Raw genomic sequence first — 24593 nt, 5'->3', positions numbered from 1 at the left:
CCCCCCCCCCCCCCTCAGAGGTTGGGGTGAGCGTGATGAGGCTCTTCCTCTGTGAACGGATCCTGTGTCCTGCAGGAGGAGGAGGAGAAGCAGCGGCTCTTCAAACAAACCAAAAATAAACCCAAAAACTGAGCCACCTGAGGCTCGGCCTCACCTGAGAGTAAAATAAACCCCGACACTAACAGATCCACAGAGAACCAGGAGAGAGGACTCAGTTTGTTTCTGAAATTGATCTGATTCACCTTCAAAACAACGAACTGAAGACGGCGTTCGAGACGAATAACGTCTCAACTTGTCTGTACAGCTCAGCCAGCGGAAACTCCAATTCTGGCCTTCCCTGCAAAACGTCTAAATCTTTGTTCCGCCAACATCTGAAGTCCGACATGAACCTGCCTGAACCTGCCGGGGCCGTATCCCCGTGCAGACCCCGAACAGGAGCTTTTAACGAACTCTTCTCCTGACCGAACCCGTAGGAGCTGGCGGACGTTGCTCCACTTCCTGCTTCTTCACGTCGACGGCCCAACGCAGATCTGTGAGGTCGACTCGGCCTCCTTAAAATACGACCAGCGCTGACGAAAACGGCAACAAGAAGAAACTATTGTTCTGCTTGATATGAAACGGTTCTTAAAATGGAAGTTCAAATAAAAGGAGCCTGCGTGTTTTTTATTTAAAGCCCAGCTCTGTCTCCATCCCACGCAGTCCAACTTTTACCAGCTCCCTTTTCTCTCTTATATAACTCATGATGTCTAAAATAATAAAAAAGGAACTTTGCTTTTTGTCTTTTTATTATTACTCTAAGACGTCTACACTTCCCACAGGTTGCCCAAAGCTTTGACGTGGGGAAACGTACGCCTCCTTTTTCTTCCTCGAATCGTGTGTTTAGTTTTCGCCGTTAGTTACGCTCATCGTGTTCCCTTCGTCGCTTCCAGTCGCAGCCCTGCTGTCCCAGGTTTCGGTCCTAGAATCCTGTGGGCGTCACCAGAACTTGTCGTGAAGCTGCAAACGACAATAATGGTCGTAACTTCTCCATCCTCTAACGCTAACCCGTGGTCGGGGTCCAGGAGGGAAACCCAGGGCTCCCTCTCCCCGGGCGACACTTTCCAGCTCCTCCCGGGGGATCCCAAAAGGCGTTCCAGAGACCAGAGAGGATCCAGAATCCTAATGGTGACGCTTCCATCATCTAGATGTCAGTACGCATCACGAGAACAAGAACGACGTTTAAATGATCCGGATCAGATAAGTCACCGAAGGCGTCAATCACATCCTATCCGACTACCCAAACCGGTTGCCGGCGTTCGGAGCAATCTGCTTCTGCATCTTCCGTGGGAAGAAACGTGACGTCGGGGGGGAAACGCGCCTCCCGGTCCAAGACTTTAATCTGGATGAGTTTCCGTTGTCTCACCTGGTCAGACAGAGGCCGGCGCAGGATGTTCTCCAGCCTCCCGGCGGGCCTGACGGACTGCGTGCTGCTGGATCCCAGCCACGCGGCTTCAGCCCAGAAGTGTCACCCAGCGGTCCCTCTCTCTTCCCGCCGTGACCTCCTTATGACACCCGAGCTCACAATCTGTCCCGTTTCAACATTCTCACCCCCTTCGTTTCCTCTCTTTGGACTTTCTCAACAGTTGCCGTCATCAAGTGGATCCGTCTCCTGATGTGTAACTTTCCTTTTTTAAAAAAATTTTATTTCCACCTCTCGCCCTCGAGCCTGAACCAATCTTTGTGCCTCCTCACCCTGTCACCCTGAAAGAACAAGCCCTGACACAAGAAGCCATCTTTTTTTTCTTCTTCTAGTCCCCTACAGGCCCGGTTCTGAGCCCCGGTCTCCTGACAGATCCACGTTCTGCTCTCTGTACCTTTTCAGAGCTCTTTTGTCTGCATGACAGGTATTTCTGTAATGTACTCGAAGAGAGAGAGGTGTGTGTGTGTGTGTGTGTGTGTGTGTGTGTGCGCAGAGACAAGGAACCTGTCAGACAACTCCCGTCAGACGCAGGAATGACGGCGCTCGCTGACGCTGCGGCCTGATTTCAGGGACTGTCAGAGCTCCTCGTAACAAACCACATCCCGTTCCTCTCCGTCTTAAAGTCCTCCGCTTTAAGCAGCTCAGCTGCGCCGGCTGCTGAACGCACAGAGGCTGCTGCAGCGACGCAAGCTGGTTTAAAATGAAACATGAATCTGTATTTTAACCCGTCCTCCATCTTATCCTCCTGGTTCCGGCCATACTGCATAAAAACAAACCCTGTTTACTTGAAAACACTCTTCGGTTCTCGCAGCTGGACTTTCTGCTGCTTCTCGCTTTATTGGAAGAACAAACTAATATCTGGAGCGGGTTCTGGGTAATTCCAAGTCTTCCCTAAAACTTTGATTATTGTTTCCCCCACGCGCCTAAACAAACATAAGATTATCCATTTAAAATGACATTTAAACATGTAAATATTGAAATGATTAGCTTCCCTGAGTTCACAGAAAAAGTCTGTTTTCAACTTATTTTTGTGTTTTTAGCTCAGAAAGCAAGTTTGTTTATTTTAAGAGTTTACAAATGATCACTCTGGTTGATTAGATCTTCATCTTCCAACGATGAAATCTAGATTCTGACTTTAATCGTCCTGCTCTAAACTTTACTTTTTCACGTCACATCTGTTCCTAATGTCAGGTAAGTCTGCTGACGAAGCTCGGGGCTTCATAAGCTGCTCGTTGTCGATCAGCTGTTTCCAAATCTGGGGTCTGGAAACGCCAAATTACCTTTAGCATATTTAGCTTTAACTTTAACAATAGTTACAAATGGTTAAAAAACAAACAGACAACGTAACTGCTGAAGAGGTCGACGTTTGTGTATACGCAGGGTCAACGGGTTTCTGAAACTTTTGTTTTGTGAATCGGAAGCAGAAATGTTTGGGAGAGTTTGTCGTAGATTCAGTTTTGACGCTCAAAAAGCTACAAAATAACCTTTTCCATTTCCACATAAATACACCAATACGTCCCGACAACGGAGCGTTTGTTTCAGCTTCTGTTGCTGAAATAATAAACATTTAGCTGTGAGACACTGGTGGCTCTGATAGTTTGATTATTTTATCATTAATCCTGATTTAAGCGGGCGAGTCCCACTGAGGTCACAGGTCTCCCGAGCCTGAAGGCAGCCCGACACAGAAACCCGACCCGGGACTCGAACCCGCGACCTTCTTGCTGCGAGGCGAACGCCGCTAACCACCGAGCCGTCTGTTAGAAAACGAGCTTTGTATAAAAACAGCCGAATGCAGCTCTGCAGCGCCGTGGGCGTCATCAATCACGCGGGAATAACGGTGACTGCTCCGAGTCCGTGGGCCGAACGTCACCGCGTTTTTTTCCCTCCGTGTTGTGTCGTGTGAAAAAGTACCAAACTCCAGCGGGACGAGCCGACAACAATACACAATGCTTATTGTGGCGTGGGCCTTTTACATATATTAGCATCTAATAGCATTCAAATGTCAGTGACAGAGATACCGGCTGGGAAACAAAACGAAAGGCGAGGAGAAAAATGCTCCATATATGGTAAAGGCGTCGCCTAGCAACCGGCTCAGCCTTCAGCCCAATTTTCCATGACACACACACACACACACACGGCGTAGCTGCGAGTGTGTGTGTTCAAGTGTGAGCAAGTATCCTCTCACGTCACAAAGCAAACAATGTGCAGACGTAAGGTTGGGACTGGGAGCCGGCGGCGGGAGAGTCACTTTACAGCGAATAAACAAGAAACAAACACACACACACACACACACACCCATGTTCCGCTAAATTACATCAGACCTGTCACCGAGGCCGCGAGAGGACAGCGCGTGCCCTGCTCGAAGCGGCCACGCCAATCGGGAGCCGCCGAACGACCTCACAGCAGGCTTTTTTACGACAGCCGCATAAAAAAAAAAAAAGGAACGACTCATCGAGTTGCTCATTTCCTGGACTCGAGGTTCCACCGTCTGCTGCCCGACCTGCGGAGGTCATTACTGTCACCAGGAGTGAGACAATGTGGATTTCCACACTTCGTCCCGTTACCCAACCCGAGTCCTGCCTTCGCCTCCTGGACGTCCCGCGGCGCTGAAAACGCCGACGCCGCATGGCTTTCCTCACGGTTCTTCAGGCAGAAATCTGTTTTCTGTGGAGACGTCCGTGAGTTTGACTGTAGGTTCTAACACGAGAAACAAACGGGTCGGTCCGTTTTAAACGCAGCGGGTAAACTCCCTGAAAGTCTGAAACTTCACCTCGAACTGTTGGAAAATTATAAAACAGGCAGGCATTAGACGATGTAAAAGATGTCAAACATGTGGGATCTGTCAGTGTTTTTGATTTGAGTTCATTGATGATTAAAATATAACCTTTTAGATCTGCAGCGTTCACGACGAAAAGGTCTATTATTATTATTTGTAATAAAAGAGCAAAATCAGCAGAGTCGGGTTTTGTTGCCAACAATTACGATCTGTTTGTTTACATCCGAGTGGGTGGAAACAATCCCCCTCTGGATGTAAACGGAGTCGGAGCGATGGAGGCAGAGACGGCAGGCGGGAGGAGAGAAGGTGAACGTCTTCTTCTTCTTCTCCTCCTGAGAAGAAACGGTGACAGACGTGGAGTCATTCTGGGGAGCTGGAGCTGAAGATCAGATATTCTGAACTCCAACGGGATTATTTCTGCGTCTAAATTCAGCTGGAAACAAAGACGAGGAATATTTGCCCCCAAACAACCGTTTAATGATGCAGAAACTCTGTTAGAGGCTTAAAAACATCAAGAAAAGCTGCAGGTTTTGACAGATATCACAGCTTTATGTACATTAGCTGTGAAAACAGGTCGATCTGCGTGGCATTTATGAGGTTTGTGTTTAAAATAAAGACAGACAACCTGTCAGTTGTTTTATTTCAGTGGTTGAGTCAGTTTTACACTCAGAGTTACTGATCAGGTTATTATAAATGTTTCACCTGAAGCTGTTTGTCCTGACGCTGCACACAGAAATAATCAACCAAACAAAGAAATATAATTGACTGTTAGGTAAACCTCGGAGCATGACTCGTGCCGGAGCTGAAAAGATCACGTTGATCTTTTTTTTTTTTACATGAGCACACAGAAAAAACAAAAACAAAACAAAACAAAACTGGATATTCAAGATTCATGCGATGCCGAGGAGGAGGAGGAGACAGCCCTGGTGGAAACGTCGTGTTATTAAACATTTCTACAGCGTGTCGGCGGGGGTGAAAGGTCACGACGTTCTGAGTGCTTCAACTTCACCACCTGCTGGAGGCCTCGCTCCTTCCTGACGATGGCGTCTGCGAAGTTGGCTTTCCTGTCCAAAGGGGACGCCCGGGGATCGGATGACAGGCGCACACAGACACGTGCCTTCTCGCCCGCCCGCCCGCGGTGTTCCAATGACCCCGTCGGTCGAGTTCAAAGCCGAGTGATCGGGGGAGGCGCGTGGAAGGTGGTGGACAGACCTCGCTCCTCCTCCTCCTTCTTCTCTGGTTGAAATGTGCTCCGGTCGTCTGTTGGCGTCCGAGCGGCGTGAGTCAGTCAGATGTTTGACATAAAGACGGGTTGTCCCGTTTTTTTGTTTTATTGCTTCACACAGATCCACCCGAATCCCAGGAAAAATAACAAAACAAACTGACGGGAACTCAGGAGGGCTTCATCTGCGCTACAAATATGTCGTAATATCTGTCAAAACATCCAGCTTTTCTTGAATTTTTATGCCTCTAACACAGTTTTTTTCTTTGTTTTGGTGATTATTTCTGTGTGCAGCGCCAGGACAAAACAGCAAAGACGCAGACATTTAAGAAAGTCTTCTGTGTTTGCAGCTTCAGGTGAAACATTTATAATAACCTGATCAGTAACTCTGAGTGTAAAACTGACTCAACCACTGAAATAAAACAACTCACAGGTTGTCTGTCTTTATTTTAAACACAAACCTCATAAATGCCACGCAGATCGACCTGTTTTCACAGCTAATGTACATAAAGCTGTGATATCTGTCAAAACCTGCAGCTTTTCTTGATGTTTTTAAGCCTCTAACAGAGTTTCTGCATCATTAAACGGTTGTTTGGGGGCAAATATTCCTCGTCTTTGTTTCCAGCTGAATTCAGACGCAGAAATGATCCCGTTGGAGTTCAGAATATCTGATCTTCAGCTCCAACTCCCCAGAATGACTCCACGTCTGTCACCGTTTCTTCTCAGGAGGAGAAGAAGAAGAAGACGTTCGCCTTCTCTCTCCCTCCGACTCCGATTACATCCGGGGGGGATTGTTTTCACCGACTCAGATGTAAACAAACGGCTCCTAATTGTTGGCAACAAAACCCGACTATGCTGTAATCTGCGCCGATTGGATTTAATCAGCAGAGTTTCACAGACGAATGTCGCAGATTTAGTTATTTTTAAATCACATCGGACACTCATACGCAGAAAACTAAGATGACCCAGGTCCATCGTGTCCATCGAGGACAGATGTGACGGCTGGCGTTGAGCAAATCCTTGGAGAAAACATGGAAACGCCTAAATGTGCTGCCTGCTGACTAAAACTACATGTGGCAACAAGTGCAGAGGGAGTGTTTTCAGCTGTGATTTATGACCTCACATTTCATAACTTTTATATAAGACTTTAGGGTTAGATGCATAAAATGGTGGAGGGACAAATGTCCAATGTCCCTAATTGGACACCATGTCTGTTATGGTAAACATTAGTGTTTTGTCAGCTGGAGCAGAAAGACCTGATTATGTTTTTTTTAGTTTTAAAATTAATAAAAGGTGAAGGACAGGGTGAGGGACAGGGACAGGGACAAGGTAAGGGACAGGGTGAGGGACAAGGTGAGGTGGTTCTTACCCCTGTCCCGTCGTCCTGGTTGGATGGGGACCGGCCCGAGGACTCCGCGTCGCTTCCGGTGAAGTCGTCCTCGGACTCGTCGAAGGAGGAGGCCGAGGACAGGCAGAGGGACGAGGAGGACAGCTTCCTCGGGGAGCGCGTGGCGGCGGGGGACCCCCCGCAGCCGCTGTCCGAGCAGGGGGACTCGTCGTCGGCCTGCGGGTCCAGGCACAGGCCCGGCTGGGACCGGCTCGGGCTCGGGTCTCTGGTTATGATCAGCTTCGGTATGGTTCCGGGGAAGGTTTGGACCCGAGCCGAGCCGCCGCGGGGCTTCGCGTCGTCGGTTCTCGACGCGTCCGCGTGTCGATCCGGGGCCGAAGTCCGCTCAGCGTCCGGGTCAGAGGTGAGGAGCCGGGTCGAACCGGTCCTGGCGCGATCCGGGTCGTTTCCCCCCAGCGGCTGAACTTCCATGGTCCTCGCCGGGGGATCCGAGGCATCGTCTTCCCGCGCGGGCGTCAGGTCCGAGCAGCCCGGGCCGCCGCTCCGCGTCTCCGGGCCGGGCTCATGGGGCGAACCGGCCGCGGGCTCCGGCCTCACAGCGAGCTCATCGCCGCTCGGTTCGGGCGACGTTTCCGAACGCTCCCCGCCCGCCGCCGCCGACGCCGCCTCGTCCCGGGGCAACTTCCCGGCTCTGCGGCCGCGGCGCGTCGCTGCCGGATCCGCGGCGCCTCCGCGCTCGAACTCGGCTTCGCTCGGGCTGGAGCCCCGCTTCCTCCTTCGCAGACACGACAGGCCTTCGTTTTTCATAGGGTTCCCGCTCGTCCGCTCCTCCCGGGGCTCCGCGGCTCTGCGGAGACGGAGTCGACGAGGCTCCGAGGCCGTTTTCCGCTTCGCTCTGCCGGAGGAGGCGGTGCTGCCGCGCGAAAGATCGGAGCGCGTTTGACCCATCCGGGACGCCGTAGTAGTAGCAGCAGCGACCCGGGTCACACCCTCCGGATGAATCAGTGGAGCTCAGACTGCCACACTGACGCGTTAGTCACCAAATCCATGGAGGAAACTTGGAAAATCTTCAATTAGCCCACTCCTTGCTGGTTAAACAGACCTGTGAGAACCAGCAGGCTGATTAGAAAACACAAAAACAAACAATTTGTTGTTTCTTTTTCTTTGTTTTTGCACTAAAACTGACTGACTTCTGAAGGCTGCAGCGCCCCCACATTAAACTAAATTAGAATATATTCATAAAACAACAAACATTAGGTCTGATTGTTTAAAAACTGAACTGCAAATAGTTTCAGACTCATTTTAATCAGGAATAGTAGTGTCTGGATTCACTCCGCCTAGATCTGGCGGCCATTTATACAGCATGATGGCGGCTGGTGATAATGTTTTCCCGTCAGTGAAGCGACTCACGAACAGATTTCACCAAAAAACACAGATGAACGTCTACAACTGATTAGGCTTTGGAGTCAGTCTGATTCAAGATGGCTGCCGCAGCTAACTGACACCTAAAAAACACAAAAATAGCCGATATTAAATCGAAATTCAGCGTGGTAGTAGCTGAGACTGATCCCCAACACGCAAGATTCGCCATCAACAACTTGGAGTCAACTCTGTTAGCGAAATAACTCTTCAGGAAATAATCACTGGATGTGCGTCTACAGCTGATTCCCCAGTTCAAGATGGCTGCCACAGCTAACCAATCTTGCCCAGCACAAAAACGGCCATAACCCAGTCAAGATGTACGCATATGGAGTTAAATTCGGCTCGGTGGTAGAGTTTACGCCTGGTTTACATAGCAAGATTTTTAATCCCGATTTCCCTCCTATCCGATAATCGAAGGCCCCAATCATCGGGATGACTCTGAAGGGATATTCCCGCCGTGTGTGGCGCGTTTAGAGCGATCCGGTCCGCTCGGAAGGCCGTCGGGACTGCTCCGATCTAAAAATCGGGGACGTTTGACACATTGGGTTTCATTTCTTTCTTTCTTTCTTTATTATTTGCAGATGAAAACAAATTTTTTTTATTTGATCCTCAGTGACTGAATTCACATTCGTGAAGCTTTCTGTTTTAATGCAGACTGAAGGAAGGTCCAAGAGACAAAAACAGTCGTAGTTTTTAGTCTTCAGACCAGCAGGAACTAAAGGTGCGTTCACACCGGCTCCGTTTAATCCGCTTTAATCCAATTCTGGTTCGTTTGCCCATTGTTTGGGGAGATGTGAACGCTCAATCCAACTCTGATGCGGACCAAAGAAGTGAACTCTGGTCCGCCTAAAAACCTCGGTCTGGTTTTGGTTGAAGTAACTCTGACGCGGTTTGAATGCGTATGTGAACACAAGCGGACTGGAGACCGCTCCAAAAGCAGTCTCCAGTGTTTGACTTATGAACCACAGACACAACAGAAATCCTAAAACCTCTAAAATCTGATGCTACTCCATTTTTGTTTATTTTTCCAGAAGAAGGAAGTTGTGCTCAGTGTCTTCTTCAGAGGTTTTCGTGTCGTTTCCTTCAGTAGTTCTCAGTGCGGCGTCACCACAGGCGAGGAGGAGAACAGGTCGCTCAAAGGGTTTGACTCGATTGACTTGGTGCAGCGTGAATGAGACCCGCAGCAGCTGAGAATAGAACAAATGGGTCACTTTTGGTCCCCAATCGAAGCGAATCTACCGGACTGTCACCCTGAGAAGCAGAGGGAAACGCTCGGGCTCGTGTTCTGCCCGGTGAAGGAGAACTGGGACATTCACTGTCAGCTACAAACCTCTCCTGGTTACCTGGATATGAGCAAGACAAACATCCATCTTGGTTTCAGCGCCGGGGACACGGATTCAGGGCCAACCACAGCGCATCGACCAGACTCTCTGTTAGCAAAATATCCCATGAACCAATGGGTGGATTGTGATCGCCGGGTTTACGTCTACAATGCATTAAGTTTTTGGAATCGATCCAATCCAAGATGGTCGCCATGGCTGATTGAAATAAACTGACAACTCTGTCGGTTTTGGACTTGTGGAGCTCAGGTTCGGCGAGGTGGTAGCCGAGAGTCATTCCTGACACGCACCCCGAGCGCGACGTCCCACGAGACTTTCAGGGTTCTGTTGTGGTTTTCTTTCAGCACAAGTCCTTCCTGGTCTCAAAACCCGCCAGGCCTCGGCTACGATAGAAAGGAGCCGCCGAACGTCGCCCAGCGTCACTCACGGTGACAGCGCTGCAGGAGGAGAGCTCACAGAAAGGAAACGAGACAGGAAGCGTGACAATGGAAATAACAGCTCACAGCGAAGAGCACGAAAATATGCACATTCAGGCCCGCTCTTGTGCAATCATCGAAAAAACCGATAAATAACCTTGACGTAATGACTCGCGCCTTCGACTCGGTCCGCCCTCCTCGAGGGGCAGACTGACGAAGGCGACCGCTGACTTCGTGACGATCGCTCCCAATCGAGGAGCACGTCCCGTTTAACGCTCCCGACGCCTGGACGGCTCAGTCTCTGCGTCGATGTTGGCCGGCGAGGGGAGGCTTTTAGACGCCGACGTCTTTTCTCAGGTTGGGTGAACGCCTCCCACCTGAACCAGCCGGGTCTCCTTTCCATACCGGCTTTCGTCAGGTTTCCGTGAAAGCAGCACGGTGACGGATCGATTCGATAAGATGAAGTCAGCGTCGTCGCTCAACCCCCCCACTAAAACTGTGACACACACTTCATGGGAATATATATATATATATATATATATAAAACACCAAAAAAGAACGATCCAAGCAGCCAGCACAGCAAAGGGAAGTCGTACGAACCAACATCCTTCAGTGTTTTATTGCCACTTGTCATTTATTTGTTTTTTATCAGGTTACAGAGTAAAACCCAGCCACTCCTTATTATAAGGAGCTCAGAGAAATGTTGGTTTGCAACACTGATAAGGTAAACCTTGCAACAGGTATTGATAAAGAAACGGAGCCTGGTTTTAGCTGTTGAAGGCTCTGACAGTGAAAAGTTCGCTCACTTTGAACAGAAATAAGCTGAAAAGGTTCTGAATTAGACCCGCTTACCTGAGCAGAGGCCCTGCAGCTGACGTGAAGGCTGCCGGGGCGGAGGTGAGCTTTAAAGCCAGGGTGTGAGGACGTGTTTGTGGCTTTCTCCCTCCTGCGATTTACACTGAGACGCTGCTGACGACGAGTGTAGTAACGGCATGTGGTTGTTTAAAAAAAAAAAAAAAAAGAAAAAATAGAGGAAGCGACGAAACGGAGACAGGGCTGTCATCCTGTCAACAGACGGTTCAAAACACGCAGCTTTTTTTTTTAACCATAAATACGGACACTAATGAAGCTGCCCGAACTGAATACAACGCCAGAAACGGTGTTCAAGCCTAACTCGAAAAGGTTTTAGTCTCTGATATTTAAAATAAAGCGTTTTAAAAGTCGCACGTGAAGCGGCGGTCATGCTGCCTTATCAGTAGATTGAACGGTGGTGCTTTCAGGGGCTGTAAGACGTAACGGGATTACTGAGTTTTCTTTCCAGTAGATAAACAAACAAAAAATACTGACAATGATTTTTTTTTAACTTTCTTTGAATAATAAATATTTATACTTTTCTTCAAAGGTTGAAATAATAATTTTAAAAAATGGCTCGCTTACGCCGTTTATTAATTAATTAGTTATATCGGGTTGCAAAACTAACATGAGCTAACTAAGCTAAGTAGCTAAACATGTTAAAATATTTACTAGACTTCGCAACAGATTCAATGAGCATAAAACAAATAAAAGTGGCTCTAATAAGTACTGACAGGCAATACAAACGCTATGAAAATAGTTTGAAGTGTTTTATTTTCGTCAAATAAGAAAAATGTTGACATAAAATGCTAATTTTATACGTTTTATATCTTTTTAATAACAGTTATTTCAGAGCGTTGCTTCACTTTTGTCTATATAATTTAGTTACAATTTCTACGAAATGTTATAGTGTTTAAATACTCATATTATTTTATTCATTTACTTTTTATTAACGTTCCAACATCTTGGTGGTCTCGATGAAAGTGAGATTTCTAATGGCACTTGAAAGCAGCATCTTTTCTGTTTGTTGTTCCACGCGCGTTTTAATTGTCATTTTGAAATATTTGCTTTAATATTTATTAGGTTCTCCTAAAAGAGGAACAAATTAGTATCAAAACTGCTGTCGAATCACACTTTTGTGATTTCCCCCGTAGGCTTGTTTCAATATGAACGCAAACGCGTGAGCATTCTGGGCTTGTGGGCTTCCGTAGATGCGGAAGTTCTGTTTCACAACCGAGCATCAGGGCCCCGGCGTGACATTCACCGGTGTGTCAGCTGAGTTCGGGTCGTGTTGAAGCAGGAGAACAACCATCCAGCCCGAGCTGCTGTCAGAATGAGAGTACTGAAAGCTGGATTGAGTTTGACCAAAGCGCACCTTTCTGCGCCGGGAAGCGTCACGATCAAAAAGGTAAACTGCATCAAATCTCGAACGCGACTCTATATATTGCTCCAAACCAGCGTCTGAGTCTGTTTGTTGTCACTCAGGTGCTCATCAACAGCTGCCGGACGTGCTCTTCTGGTGTCTTACCCAACGAGAGGATCCGGAACATCGGTATCTCGGCTCACATCGACTCGGGGAAGACCACCCTGACCGAAAGGGTGCTCTTCTACACGGGCAGGATCGCAGAGATTCACGAGGTGCGCGCCTGGGTGGGCTGTCCTCGGGTCCCCTGTGAGTTTGTTTGCTCCCGGGTGAAGTGACCTTTTGGTTTCTGTGGCGTGCAGGTGAAGGGGAAGGATGGCGTCGGAGCCACCATGGACTCCATGGAGCTGGAGAGGCAGAGAGGCATCACCATCCAGTCAGCCACAACCTACACCATGTGGAAGGAGCACAACATCAACATCATCGACACGCCAGGTGCTGCAGTCTTCTTCTGCTGATCGAGAACCAGAAGACCCCCAAACTACACCTGTATACAAACTACACCTGAACCCAAACTACACCTGGACACAAACACAGACACCGTGACGTTCAGAGCAAACATCCACCTGGACAGATTTCCTGTTAAAGTTCAGCTGAGCACCGAATCAACAAGCCGAAACTGGCTTTTTGAAGCTCCAAGAAGTAGAACATGAGATAAAAGCTACAAAAGCAAAAGCTAGCTAAAGCTAAAAGTTGTCAAAAGCTAGCTAAAAGGTAAAAGAACAAAACTCTAGCTAAAAGCTAAAACAACAAAACTCTAGCTAAAAGGCAAACATAGCAAAGAGCTAGCTAGAAAAGCGACACACTCAGTTAAAGTTGTAAAATGCTAGCTAAAGGCTAAAAGCAGCAAAATGCTAGCTACAATAACAAAACTCTAGCTTATAGTTGTAAAAGCAAAGCACTAGCTTAAAAACAAATGTAGCAACAAGCAAGCTAAAAGTAGCAAAAAGCTAACTAGAAGTGCCATACAGTAGCTGAAAGTAGCATAAAGCTAGCATCAAAAGCATAAAACTACATAAAATCTAAAAGTAGTAAAGCTGAAGGCTGAAAGTAGCAAAGCACTAGCTAAAAGAACAAAACAAGCTAACAGAACAAAAAGCTAGCTAGAAAAGCGAAACCTTAGCTAAGGGCTAAAAGTAGAACAGGAAGAGGAAACTGTCTTGAAAGAGCTGAACAGATTTCATTACATTCCTTCGGAGGAAATCTGTGTAAATAAAGTCAAATATTAAAACAAATAGACAAGTTACAAAAGTCACAGCAGCCTTTGCCTGAATGAGCCAAACGTTTGGATTTAAAAGTGGCTAAATTAGCACTAAGTGTGGAAAACGTAGATTGCAAGAAATATATATTTTTAAAAAAAGAGCTGAGTCATGGTTAACGCGACTGTTTTCCTGTTTTTATTCGGATAATTAACTCTGCTCTCGTAGACGCACGATGGTGATAAATCTGCTGCCCTTAAGCTCGTTTGCAGCTAAAATCTCTGCTTGGATTCAGCTTCACAGGAAGGTTTTAGCTGCAGCTGTGAGTCGGCTGAACCTGGACGGCGTTCGACGCCGTTTATCGACCCAGCTGCTTAAATATTGCACAAACGTGTCTTTGATGTTCAGCTCACTATCAGTCAGCCGAGCTCCGGCTGTTTGTTTTTTTTTGGTGTTGGCTAACGCCCGTTAGCATCAGCTGATGGGGCGTCTGACCTCCGGGTGTCCCCTCAGGTCACGTGGACTTCACCATCGAGGTAGAGCGAGCGCTGCGCGTGCTGGACGGGGCGGTGCTGGTGCTGTGCTCGGTGGGAGGCGTCCAGTGCCAGACCCTGACCGTCAACCGGCAGATGAAGCGCTACAACGTGCCCTTCCTCACCTTCATCAACAAGCTGGACCGGGTGGGGGCCAACCCGGGCCGCGCCCTGCAGCAGATGAGGTACGGGTCGGCGCGCGCCGTCGTCTGTCGGGAGTCTGGGAAGGAACGGAGTGGCGATCCTGATCCTGATTAGTGTTTTCCTTTTTTTGTTTGTTTTGTTTTGTTTTGTTTTCAAGATCCAAACTGAACCACAATGCGGCGTTCGTGAACATCCCAATGGGCCTGGAGGGCAACATTCGTGGCATCGTGGACCTCATCGAGGAGCGCAGCCTGTACTTCGACGGGCCGTTCGGGTGAGGAACCCCCCCCACCACCACCACCACCCCTCCACCCCCCCTTTCCATCAGACTCAACAGAGCAACGACTGTCGCTGCCACATCTGAAGCCTCCTCCTTCCTCCTGCAGTCAAATCGTACGCTGCGACGAGATCCCGGCCGACTTTCGCGCCGAAGCCGCAGACCGGAGGCAGGAGCTGGTGGAGTGCGTCGCCAACGCCGACGAGACCCTGGGGGAGATGTTCCTGGAGGAGAAAACGCCGACCAAGGAGGACCTGAAGGTTCGAGTCGCGTTATCGTCCAGCAGTAATCCGTCAGCGACGCATCCTGATGTCTGACAGGCGTTTCTTTAACGCTTTCACGAGTTCAGCTGGGAGTTTTCCTGTTGAAATCGGCAAATTATCACCAAAGGCTGAACAAAAATGCTAAAATTGGAGGTTTGTTCGTATGCTGGCTGGAAGAGTCCATCCGTACGGGAGGAATAAAGACCTGCGGTTGATTTCAAGTATTTTATTCTAAACCTTTTGATGCAAAATAAACACAGAAGTCTGAACTCTGCGTTGTGCTGTACGGCATGTCTGGGACTAAATGACTGAAATATTTCAAAGATTTTACAAACCAGAAACAGGCAGTTTAGTTTTAATCTGAACTCTGAGAGCTCCTAAATGTTTACAGTCTGTTGGCGGCGCTGTCCCAACTCCTTTTAGACCTTTTTTTTGCTGTAAAATTCAAAATTGTCTAATTTTTTCCCCTAAAAATGGTTTAAAAGTTTAAATATGTTCGTGTGGATGAACGTCTGTGAATTAAAAACCCAGTTTGTCTCGTCCCCGCCGTCCTCCAGGCCGCCATCCGCAGAGCCACGGTGAGGTGCCTCTTCAGCCCGGTGCTGGTCGGCACGGCGCTGAAGAACAAGGGCGTCCAGCCGCTGTTGGACGCCGTCCTGGATTACCTGCCGAACCCAAGCGAGGTCAAGAACTATGCCATCCTCAACGACGAGTGAGTCCCCCCCCCACCACCACCACCACGGTGCGGCGTCTTTCAAATGACAGCGTCGGCGCCACGCTCCGTCCTCAGCGGTTCTGAAAGCAGCTCGGAATTACACGTGAATTGTCAGTTTTCCCTCTTGTGAAATCCTGTTTCTGTTTTGTTTTTTATCGGGTGATAGAAATTCCTCTGAATCCTCGAAAATCGAAATGGACTCCACAAGAGATTCTTCGAACCCCTTCGTCGGTCTGGCCTTCAAACTGGAGGTACGTCACTTTCAGATACGGACAGTTTTTTTTTAGGCTTTCGTCAGGGAAAAGAAAAAACGCCATGACGGTTTGCTGTAATAAATGTAAATACTGCAACCCGGATAATAAAAATCAGTAGTTTCTGAATCAAACTAAAGAAGGTGGTCTCGACTAACAGGACGGTACTGGATATTTAGAGTCAACCAAGCAGTTTCTGCACCCGTCCACAAGTGTCTCTGCCCAGTCCGGAGCCATCTCCTGATTGGATCCTTCAGCAGGATTTAGCTCGGGGCTCAGAGGCCCACCTCAGAACGGTCCAGTGTTCGGTTCTGATCCGTTCTCTGTGTTTTTAGCTGAGTGTTTTCGGGTCATTATCCAGTTGGAGGACCCATGAGACCAGGCTTTCTGACTCTGAGCAGCTCATTCAGCTCCAGAAAGCCTTGATGGTCTTGAGATTTCGTCGTACCCCGAACAGAACCGAGCCTCCTCCGTGTTTCTCTGGAGGCACCGGGTTCTTTTTCTGTGTTTTTCTGTGTTCAGCTGCTTGGAGAACCTTCAACTCTAACAGGCTTCTCTCTGTGTGGTACACACCATGATCCCAAACAGCCCTGTGACTACCTGTCACCCTTCAAACAGATAGTCTGAAGACACCTGTGGTCTAAGCATTTGTTGGGGGGACCAACAAAGGCCAGTTTGTTTATTTAGCTCCTCGTGAACGACTGACGTTCATTCGTCGATTTTCAGTCAGTTTTGTTCTTTTTAAGTTTGGTTCCGTATCTGTCGGTTGTTCTGTTTCTTCCTTACCTCAGCAGTTGGAACAAGAGTAAGAGGATAACCTGTGTGTGTTTTCCTCTCAACAGGCGGGGCGGTTCGGCCAGCTGACGTATGTCCGGGTGTATCAGGGCTGCCTGAAGAAAGGAGAGTACATCTACAACACGCGCACGGGCAAGAAAGTCCGCGTTCAGCGGCTCGTGCGTCTGCACGCCGATCAGATGGAGGTGAGCGTACATCAGCGGGCCGGGGTTTTTTTTTTTTCCACCTGCGGTTCAGAGATTAGACCCTCCGGGGAGCGCAGCCGGTCAGAGCGACGGAGTTCCTCTTTTGGCGTTACTCAAGTGTGCAGATAAAAGAACCACATCCCCCTGCGCCGCCAGAAACAAAACAAAAAAACACGTTTCAGTTTGTTTGGCGCTCCACGAGACTCGAGCTCGGTCGTTTCAGCCGACCCGTCTCTGTTTTTGTTCCTCCAGGACGTGAGCGAGGTCTACGCCGGAGACATCTGCGCGCTGTTCGGGATCGACTGCGCGAGCGGAGACACGTTCTCCTCCAAGACGAGCGCCAACCTCTCCATGGTGGGTCGTGGTGGACGAAAAGGCAGGAAACCAGTTAACTTTTTATCCACATTTCTAACACAAGCATTTGTTGTTTCGGCCCCCCCTACAGGAGTCCATTCACATCCCAGAGCCGGTCATCTCCATGGCCGTGAGGCCGGCCAACAAGGTGAGACGTTTATTTTATTTTATTTTTTTCAGCTCTCCTTAAAGCCACTTTAAGTCGGTCCTCCTCTAATCGCTTCCTGCGTTCAAGCAGAACGACCTGGACAAGTTCTCCAAAGGCCTGAACCGGTTTACCAGAGAGGACCCCACCTTCCGGGTGCACTACGAGCCCGAGAGCAAAGAAACCATCATCTCCGGCATGGGGGAGCTGCACCTGGAGATCTACTCGCAGGTACAACACCGCACGGCGTCCGGGAAGAAACAAGACCGCAGGAACGCTTCGGCGTGTCCAAGACTCAACGTTGTTTCTGGACTGAATGCGTTCGGTGGGCGGGGAGCTGCTGCCGCCGCCGTTCTTTTAATAATGACTAAACTGAGGCGAGGGAGGAATTGACAAACGGCGAGCTACGTGGACGTTAAAACCCAGAGCGTCTACGTACTACGGCGGAAACCATTAGTCGACAACATAAATAGTTGGTGACGAATTTAATTGTTGTTAATAGTCTTTTTTTTTTTTTTAAACGGAGCGAGACGTCTTCCTGTCCGTCTGTAGCTGGATTTAAACTTGACGCGTTGATCTGCGCGCGCCAACAGTGACGTAATTGTTCTGTCCCCGCGCGGTCTCACACCTCCTGATTCTTGTAACTTGGCGTGGACGGTGCGCGCCACGCTTCATTCAAAATGGAAGTTTTCGGTGCTCTAGCAGAGCTGGTTCGCCTGTATCAGCATTTATATCATCTCCTCTGAAATAGTCCTCTGGCGAGCTTCACACGTGCGCCGTAGAATTCAGCGCTGTGTTTAGTCACGGCGGCTGCACGGGAAACAACACGGCGAGCTAAACGATCGGAGGTTTAAGACGATTACACTCTCGATGAAGGAAAATAATGAACTTATCTGCAACATTTGCAAAGCGGAGCTCACGTCATGGAAGCATTTAAAGAGGCGGCCCATCGGACATCTGGAATCAGACATGGAGCTATAAATAATTCATCATTCGATTAATCGACTATAAACAGAGTCGTTAGCTGCAGCCCTACTATGTACTGAGAAACAACAGGTGTGCTGATTACTAACAGTGGTTTGAGCCAAACTGGACAGCAGAGCGATGGCTGACACCTTGGCCCCGTTTACACGTCTACAACGCTCCGGCTTTTTATGTAAATCGACGCCGGGGCGTTTAGAGAAACTTCCGCTCCGACTCCTGGAATCAAAACGCTTCCGGCTCGGAGAATCCGAACGGCTGAGACGCGGCAGAGACGTGCTGCGGCGTGTGAGAGTGTTCGTTCTGTTGCCAGTCACCGCTTCAGTGTTATCCCCGAGTCCAGTAATCCCTTTTTCTTGTTTCTGTCGACCTAATCGAGTCTTTCTGCTCTGATTGGTTGGTGTAGAGGATGGAGAGGGAGTACGCCTGTCCCTGCGTGATGGGGAAACCCAAAGTGGCGTTCAGGGAAACCATCAGCAGTCCTGTCTCGTAAGTCGAAAACACACACACACCTGTTTGTTTTTGTAAAGAATCCAAGCAGAACAGAAGCAACTTTGGTACGATTTATTGAATATAAACTCCAGGGTTCGGCACCTGAAGCCGCTCAGGCTGGGATATTCGGCTCCCGCCAGGCCGTTCCCGAGGTTGTATCCGAGGACAAAGTGCTGCGAAGGCAGTTTCAGGTCGGCGGCTGCAGGTCCGTTTGGGTCGGGTTGGGTTTTTAACAGTGAGGGCAGCGAGGCTGCTGCTCCATCTGCAGCACTGTAACGCCCCCTGCAGGAGACCAGGTGAACAGCAGCTTCCACCGAGGGATTTCCTGCAACAAAAACGTCACATAAGTCTTATTATAACTTAAAATATCTTCAAAGCTTCACATCCTCAACTTTTCTCACTAGTGCACCAAGACTGGTTATCTGATAATTTGCTCGTTTAGAAACAAAAATCACATTAGTTTATCAAATAAGTATTGATATAGTTCTGTTTCTAAATCAATAAGAAATGTCGTTTAACAGCATTTATTAGCTGCTGTTGCTCATCATCCAGGGTTTATTTTTTTGAAGCTGTGGGTAAATTTAAACGTAGAAACGACGGCTGCTCGAAGTGAACTTTCTGCTGCGTTTGTCAGTTTTTACCTGAGACACCATGTCGTGCAGCAGGACGAGGCCGTCGAACTTCAGCTGCTCGTTCTCAGTCGGCTGCAAAAGACGAGGCAAAAAAAAAAAAAGGAGTTTGGTTAAAAACTATCGGACTTCAGCTGGTTTGCTGGTTCTCTACAGCGTCAAATTTACGCTAAAAGTCCACGCGCACATCTGGGTGACCATTCTACCGCACGACACAAAACTCAACGCATGAGCCGCGGCTCTCAGTAAATCAATCTTATTGTGAAAATACACGCGTCTAACCACACTGCAGCTCTGAAACGTGAATGTTTTTATGCTGAATTCATCAAAGTCTGCCACACAGACATGAGTCGGCTCTGGAAGCCAGCGCCAACAAGCATCAGGGGGCGGGGATAGCAGAAAAGTGGCCAATCATATGCAGGTTAGCGCTCGTGGTCACTGAACTGTGGAGCGTGGAGTGTAATACAGGCTCACGGTGGACTTTTGGTGTAAATTTGACGCCATATTTCTTACCTGATGGACCGTGACAGAACGACAGATACAGTCTGCGGATTTTAATCGATGTGTGTGGTTTCATGTAAAAAATGTTTGTCTTCGGCATAATTAACCGTCTCGTTTAGTAGAGGCTATCCCGTGTCGCAGCAGTACAAAATGTGTCGCCAGCGTGCACGCTCGGCTCCCAGGAACCCTCCGTCTGCGGCGCCGTCAGGTTGCAGACATCAGGTGACGGAGGCCACCTACCAGCTGTGTGATGCTCGCCACCTGCGCCATGTTGTACAGGGTGCCTTCCGTGGATTCGCTCAGCATGACGAAGCTGGAGGCCACGATGCAAAGGTGCCAGAATGGCTTCATGTCGGGATCCAAGCGGCCGTGGCTGTCTGCAAGACGTCCACACAGATCGTAAACCAGGCTTCCTGCGTCGGATCAGGAGCGGTAAGCCGCGGCGCTTCGGTTTGTCGGACCTACCGGGTAAATACTGCGCAGACAGCGGCGGATCCTTCGTCCTGTACCGCTGGTAGAGGGCCTCTTCTTCAGCTTTGGCGTCGACCCTGAGGAGCTCCGTCAGCGGGGACACCTTGACCTGTGGCGGCGAGGGTTGCTTTCCCTCGCCAGGAAAGAAAACCTCGGCGGAACACTTCTCCGTCGTCTGGATACGTTCAGAAAAGGAAGCAAAACAAAAGAGAGTCGGGTTTGATAAGCGACACAAGAGCCGCCTGGATGGTTCGTTAATCTGAAGCTCGCTCTAAAACCAGAGATTACCGTGAATGGCTGTTTTTAATCCTTTTTTTTTTTTTAGCTGTAAACAAATTCGACCTCAACTACAAAGCTGGCTTTTAAAGTCTAAACATATTAAATGAATTTATAACAGGACACAGATGAGCGATCTCTTCTTATAACAGGAGTAAAGGTTATTTACTTCAGTGATGATCTCTTGCACCGACATTTCCAGCTGATATCTCCTCCCCGAGTCGCCGACGTCCTGTGAAAAGAAACCAGAGGTTAGATCTCGAGTCGCCTCTTTTTGCCGTGTTCGGAGCTCTGGAGATCGAGCTGACCTCTACGGTGGCGGCGTGGACGGTCTGCAGTCCGAACAGCCTGAACGGCGACCCGTGCCGGGTGTTCAGGTAGAGGGGCACCACCTGGGCGGCCCGCCGGGCTTCGTAGTGATGGGGGTTCAGCTGCCGCGCCGCCATCGCGCGTTCCGCCGCGTCCTGCGCACAAGAGACGGAGGCAGGAGAGTTAGAGTCAGAGTCCGAGTTGGACTTTGACCCTCAGGTGTCGGCTTTCCCCGTGGGGTCAAACGGGGTCGTCTGAGCGACCCGGAAAGCAGGGCGAGCGTCTCAGAAAGGGGACGGGGAACCGTCAGCCGAGGAACACAAGGAACACCCGGCGCTGCGGTGCTGAGCGTCTTTCAGCGGTCGGGTCTTCGGCTCGGCAGCTCCTCTGTGGAAACTTCCCACTTCCTGAGATGACTCGGAGGCCTACGCCTTTTTAAAGAGACAGCGCGCCTTTTTTTCTGCTTCCTGTTTGCACACATTCTACAGGTCTGTGACGTGTGGTTCTGTGGAGAGGTTAACGGTTAATATCTTACCTGCTTTAGATCTTTTCAGCTTCCGACCCATAAAATAATAGTGACCCCATCTGTTGGCTGATTAAATAACCCAAAACACAAATAACTTTATTAAATGAGGACATAATGACAACACAAACTGTCCTAACATCCATTATTTTCTTCTTTTTTATCATTTGATGACTTGTATTTTAATTCTCGGGCAATTATGATGCACATTTGTCACAAAAACAAGTTGTTTTTTTTATTGGAAGTTAATATCTGGAGATTATCTAAGGACCCTGACTTGGTGCTGGGTGACCCACATTAAGGTCCCGACCCCAACTTTGAGAAGCTTTGTTGCAGGTGGCTCTTTGAACGGTCTCAGATTGGAGAAAGGGTGTAAATGTAGCAGAGTGCTAGCTGAAAGCTAAATGTAGCAAGGTGCTAGCTAAAAGCTAAATGTAGCAAATAGGTAGCTAATAGCTAAATGTAGCAAAGCACTAGCTAAAAGATTCATGTAGCAAAGTGCTAGTTAAAAGCTAAATCTAGCAAAAGATGGCCTCAGTGCAGCTAAAAGCTTGCTAAAAATAGCAAATCTATAACTAAAAGCTAAAAATAGCAGCACTGTAGCTAAAAACTAAAAGTAGCTAAAAGCAGAATAAGAAAACAAAAACAGCATTTACTGCATTTGATTTCTAGGAGAACAATGTTTTGAAGGATCTGAAGAGAACTGAACGTATTTCTTTGCAGATAAATGTTTGTAAAATAATTAACATAATAGTTAGGAAAAAAAAGATGAAAGTCTTCGCCGCAGTCTCCTGAATGAGCCGAAGGTTTTGACGGCTCCAAACCGCTCCGACTCTCTGTTAGTTGACCGGGTTAAACTCTGAGGCCGATCAAAGAGCCATCTGCAGCAGGTAAGATGTTGTTTATTCAACTCTGAACGCTGACCCTCATCATCATCATCATCATCATCATCACAGCTGCACCAAACGTTTCTGCTTGGTTGGTGTTTGTTTGAACTTCTGTTTACATTTCCTTCCCTCCTCGAGTGGAACGACACGTTCGTGAAGCGGAACGTTCTCGCTTGTTCTTCCAGGAACAGACGAGAACGTTCCGCTCTGGTTTCGGCGCACCACCCTCCTCCCGACACAAGTTCGACTCCGCTTTCGTTTTTCTCAGGTTCGACTACACCCACAAGAAGCAGAGCGGCGGCTCGGGGCAGTTCGGGAAAGTCATCGGTGTCCTGCAGCCGCTGGAGCCGGAGAGCTTCACCAAGCTGGAGTTTGAGGATCGGACCGTGGGGACCAACGTGCCCAAGCAGTTCATTCCGGCTGTCGAAAAGGTACGTGGAAACGGAACGCTTCTCCGCCGGCCGGACGTCCTCTCCGGTGCTTTAACGCCGTCGTTTGCTGTGTCCCCCCCGCTGCCCTGCAGGGCTTCAGGGACGCCTGCGAGAAGGGCCCCCTCAGCGGCCACAAGATCTCCGGGCTCCGGTTCGTCCTGGAGGACGGAGCGCACCACATCGTGGACTCCAACGAGCTCTCCTTCATCCGCGCGGGAGAGGGTGCCATGAAGCAAGGTGAGCGATCTACGGGGCGACCCCACCTCGACAGAACGCCCCCAGCTCGTGGTCATCCCCTCTGCTTCTCTCCGCAGCGATGGAGAACGCCAGCACCGTGATCCTGGAGCCGATCATGTCCGTGGAAGTCGTCGCGCCTCAGGAGTTCCAGGGGGTCGTCGTCTCCGGGGTGAACCGGCGGCACGGCGTCATCACGGGGCAGGACGGCGACGACGGATACTTCGTTTTGTACGCCGAGGTGAGTTCCGCCCGCGCCGCAGCTCGTGTCCTCAGCCCGTCGGCTTCGAAGCGTTAAACCCTTCCTGTTTGTTCCGACAGGTTCCTCTGAACGACATGTTTGGCTACGCCTCGGAACTTCGTTCCTCCACTGAAGTAGGTGCAACGCCAGGAACCCGACTTCAGCTTCTACTGTCAGATAAGATAGTACACAGTTATCGCCCGCCGCCATGAAAGGCAGGCGGCGTTGTAATCATTTAGACGTCCCAGTTCAAGATGTCCACCACAGCCGGTCAGCTTTAACGCACAGAAAAATGGCTCTAACCGAGTCATGTTTACAGACACTGGGCTAAAACTGAGCGTGGTAGTAGCTGGGAGTCATCCCCAGCACATAGTCCGAGCCCTAGGAGCTCACTGGCTGTTCGAGGCGTCCGCCTGTTAGCAAAATATCTCACAGCTCGCCGAACAGACTCTTAAGGAAGCTCTCATAAAGGGCTCCCCGGAGCCGATCAGCTCCTGGAGTCAGGTCGACCCAAGATGGCCGCCGCAGCTAATCGATCTGTGACGCGGCAGTGGCGGAACATCCTCAGAGAACGAACAGTTAATTTTATCGTCCCCATCTTGAATCGCTGTCTTTGGGCCCCTCTGTAAACTAACTCTGCTGCTCAGGGGAACCAGCGGTGACTCAAGCGAGCAGAAAATCGGCGAGGGGGCGGCGGCGGTTTCCACTGTTCAAGGTTTGAGCGTTGTTGTTGTCTGTCTCCGCAGGGGAAGGGCGAGTACACCATGGAGTACAGCAGATACCAGCCCTGCCTGCCGGCCACGCAGGAGCAGCTTGTCCACAAACACCTGGAGGCCACCGGGCAGCTGCCTGCCAAGAAGAGCAAGTGGAAGAACTGAACCGCCGGGCCCGCCCGCCGGACTCCCTGTTATCGGACCAGATCGAGGCTCGGAGCCGGACAGAATCCTCCGAATGTCCGACTCCTGAGCAGAACGTATTTATTGTCCCGTTTTCGCAGCCAAAGCTCCCAAACGCAGCTTGGACTGGGTTCTGTCCCGTGTACAGAAAGTTTCTGATGTAACCATGATTACAAAAAAATTATCCTTCTTTTAAAACATGTTTTGCTGATTTATTTTTAGTTTTTTTCCACCCCGTTCAGTTACCTCCAGTGCAGACGCCCGTCCTTCGTTGACCTCTGACCCGGCTCGAGGTCCGATCGCCGCGGTCAGGAACGCGGCCAGAACCACGACGCTCTTCGGTCCCATTCCGGTTTCTCTGTGAAGTCCAGACCCGTCAGGCAGCGGAGGCGAGGCAAGGTAGGGGGGTGGTGGTGAAACAAGACAGCTCGTCGGGGAGAAAACGACCCTCCCGTGGGCGTGGAGTTCCGCAACGAAGAGGAGGGGAGCGCCGAGAGAATGCAGACCGTCCGGATCCGGATGTTTGCGCTGCTGCTCCACCTTCTCCACTGACCCCGGGAGCTTAAAAAACCCCCAAAAAAACGATAATTTGAAGGGCGGTCG

At 49.5% G+C, this 24593-nt stretch overlaps 3 protein-coding genes across 3 annotated transcripts in view; 1 reads left to right on the top strand and 2 right to left on the bottom strand.

Moving 5' to 3' along the window:
- Positions 1–10968, bottom strand: part of itpkcb (inositol-trisphosphate 3-kinase Cb) — a 15663-nt gene extending 4695 nt beyond the window's left edge. Inside the window, exons 1-2 of the mRNA XM_017424745.3 lie at positions 10836–10968; positions 6827–7907 (exon numbers count right to left, since the gene is read on the bottom strand). Of these exons, the coding sequence (XP_017280234.1) occupies positions 6827–7753 (927 nt within the window). The 5' untranslated portion in view covers positions 7754–7907; positions 10836–10968. The remainder of the gene's footprint in view (positions 1–6826; positions 7908–10835) is intronic.
- Positions 10969–11380: 412 nt separating this feature from the next.
- gfm1 (G elongation factor, mitochondrial 1) lies at positions 11381–24188 on the top strand. The gene is made up of 18 exons (XM_017424756.3): positions 11381–12243; positions 12321–12473; positions 12561–12693; positions 13971–14175; positions 14292–14408; positions 14521–14671; positions 15232–15386; positions 15556–15640; positions 16483–16620; positions 16873–16974; positions 17066–17122; positions 17213–17350; positions 18507–18589; positions 22457–22619; positions 22712–22856; positions 22934–23094; positions 23175–23228; positions 23841–24188. Exons 1-18 carry the CDS (start codon positions 12169–12171, stop codon positions 23970–23972), a joined length of 2247 nt encoding a protein of 748 aa, XP_017280245.1. The 5' UTR covers positions 11381–12168; the 3' UTR covers positions 23973–24188.
- On the bottom strand, positions 18650–24368 carry lxn (latexin). The gene is made up of 7 exons (XM_017424760.3): positions 24237–24368; positions 20778–20933; positions 20639–20701; positions 20188–20368; positions 19963–20099; positions 19234–19296; positions 18650–18917 (listed from the first exon to the last, which is right to left on the bottom strand). Exons 1-7 carry the CDS (start codon positions 24336–24338, stop codon positions 18822–18824), a joined length of 798 nt encoding a protein of 265 aa, XP_017280249.1. The 5' UTR covers positions 24339–24368; the 3' UTR covers positions 18650–18821.
- Positions 24369–24593: the final 225 nt, after the last annotated feature.

This window comes from Kryptolebias marmoratus, linkage group LG2 (assembly GCF_001649575.2).
Source record: "Kryptolebias marmoratus isolate JLee-2015 linkage group LG2, ASM164957v2, whole genome shotgun sequence".
Taxonomy (NCBI): Eukaryota; Metazoa; Chordata; class Actinopteri; order Cyprinodontiformes; family Rivulidae; genus Kryptolebias; species Kryptolebias marmoratus.
This window is presented reverse-complemented; position numbering and strand designations above follow the sequence as displayed.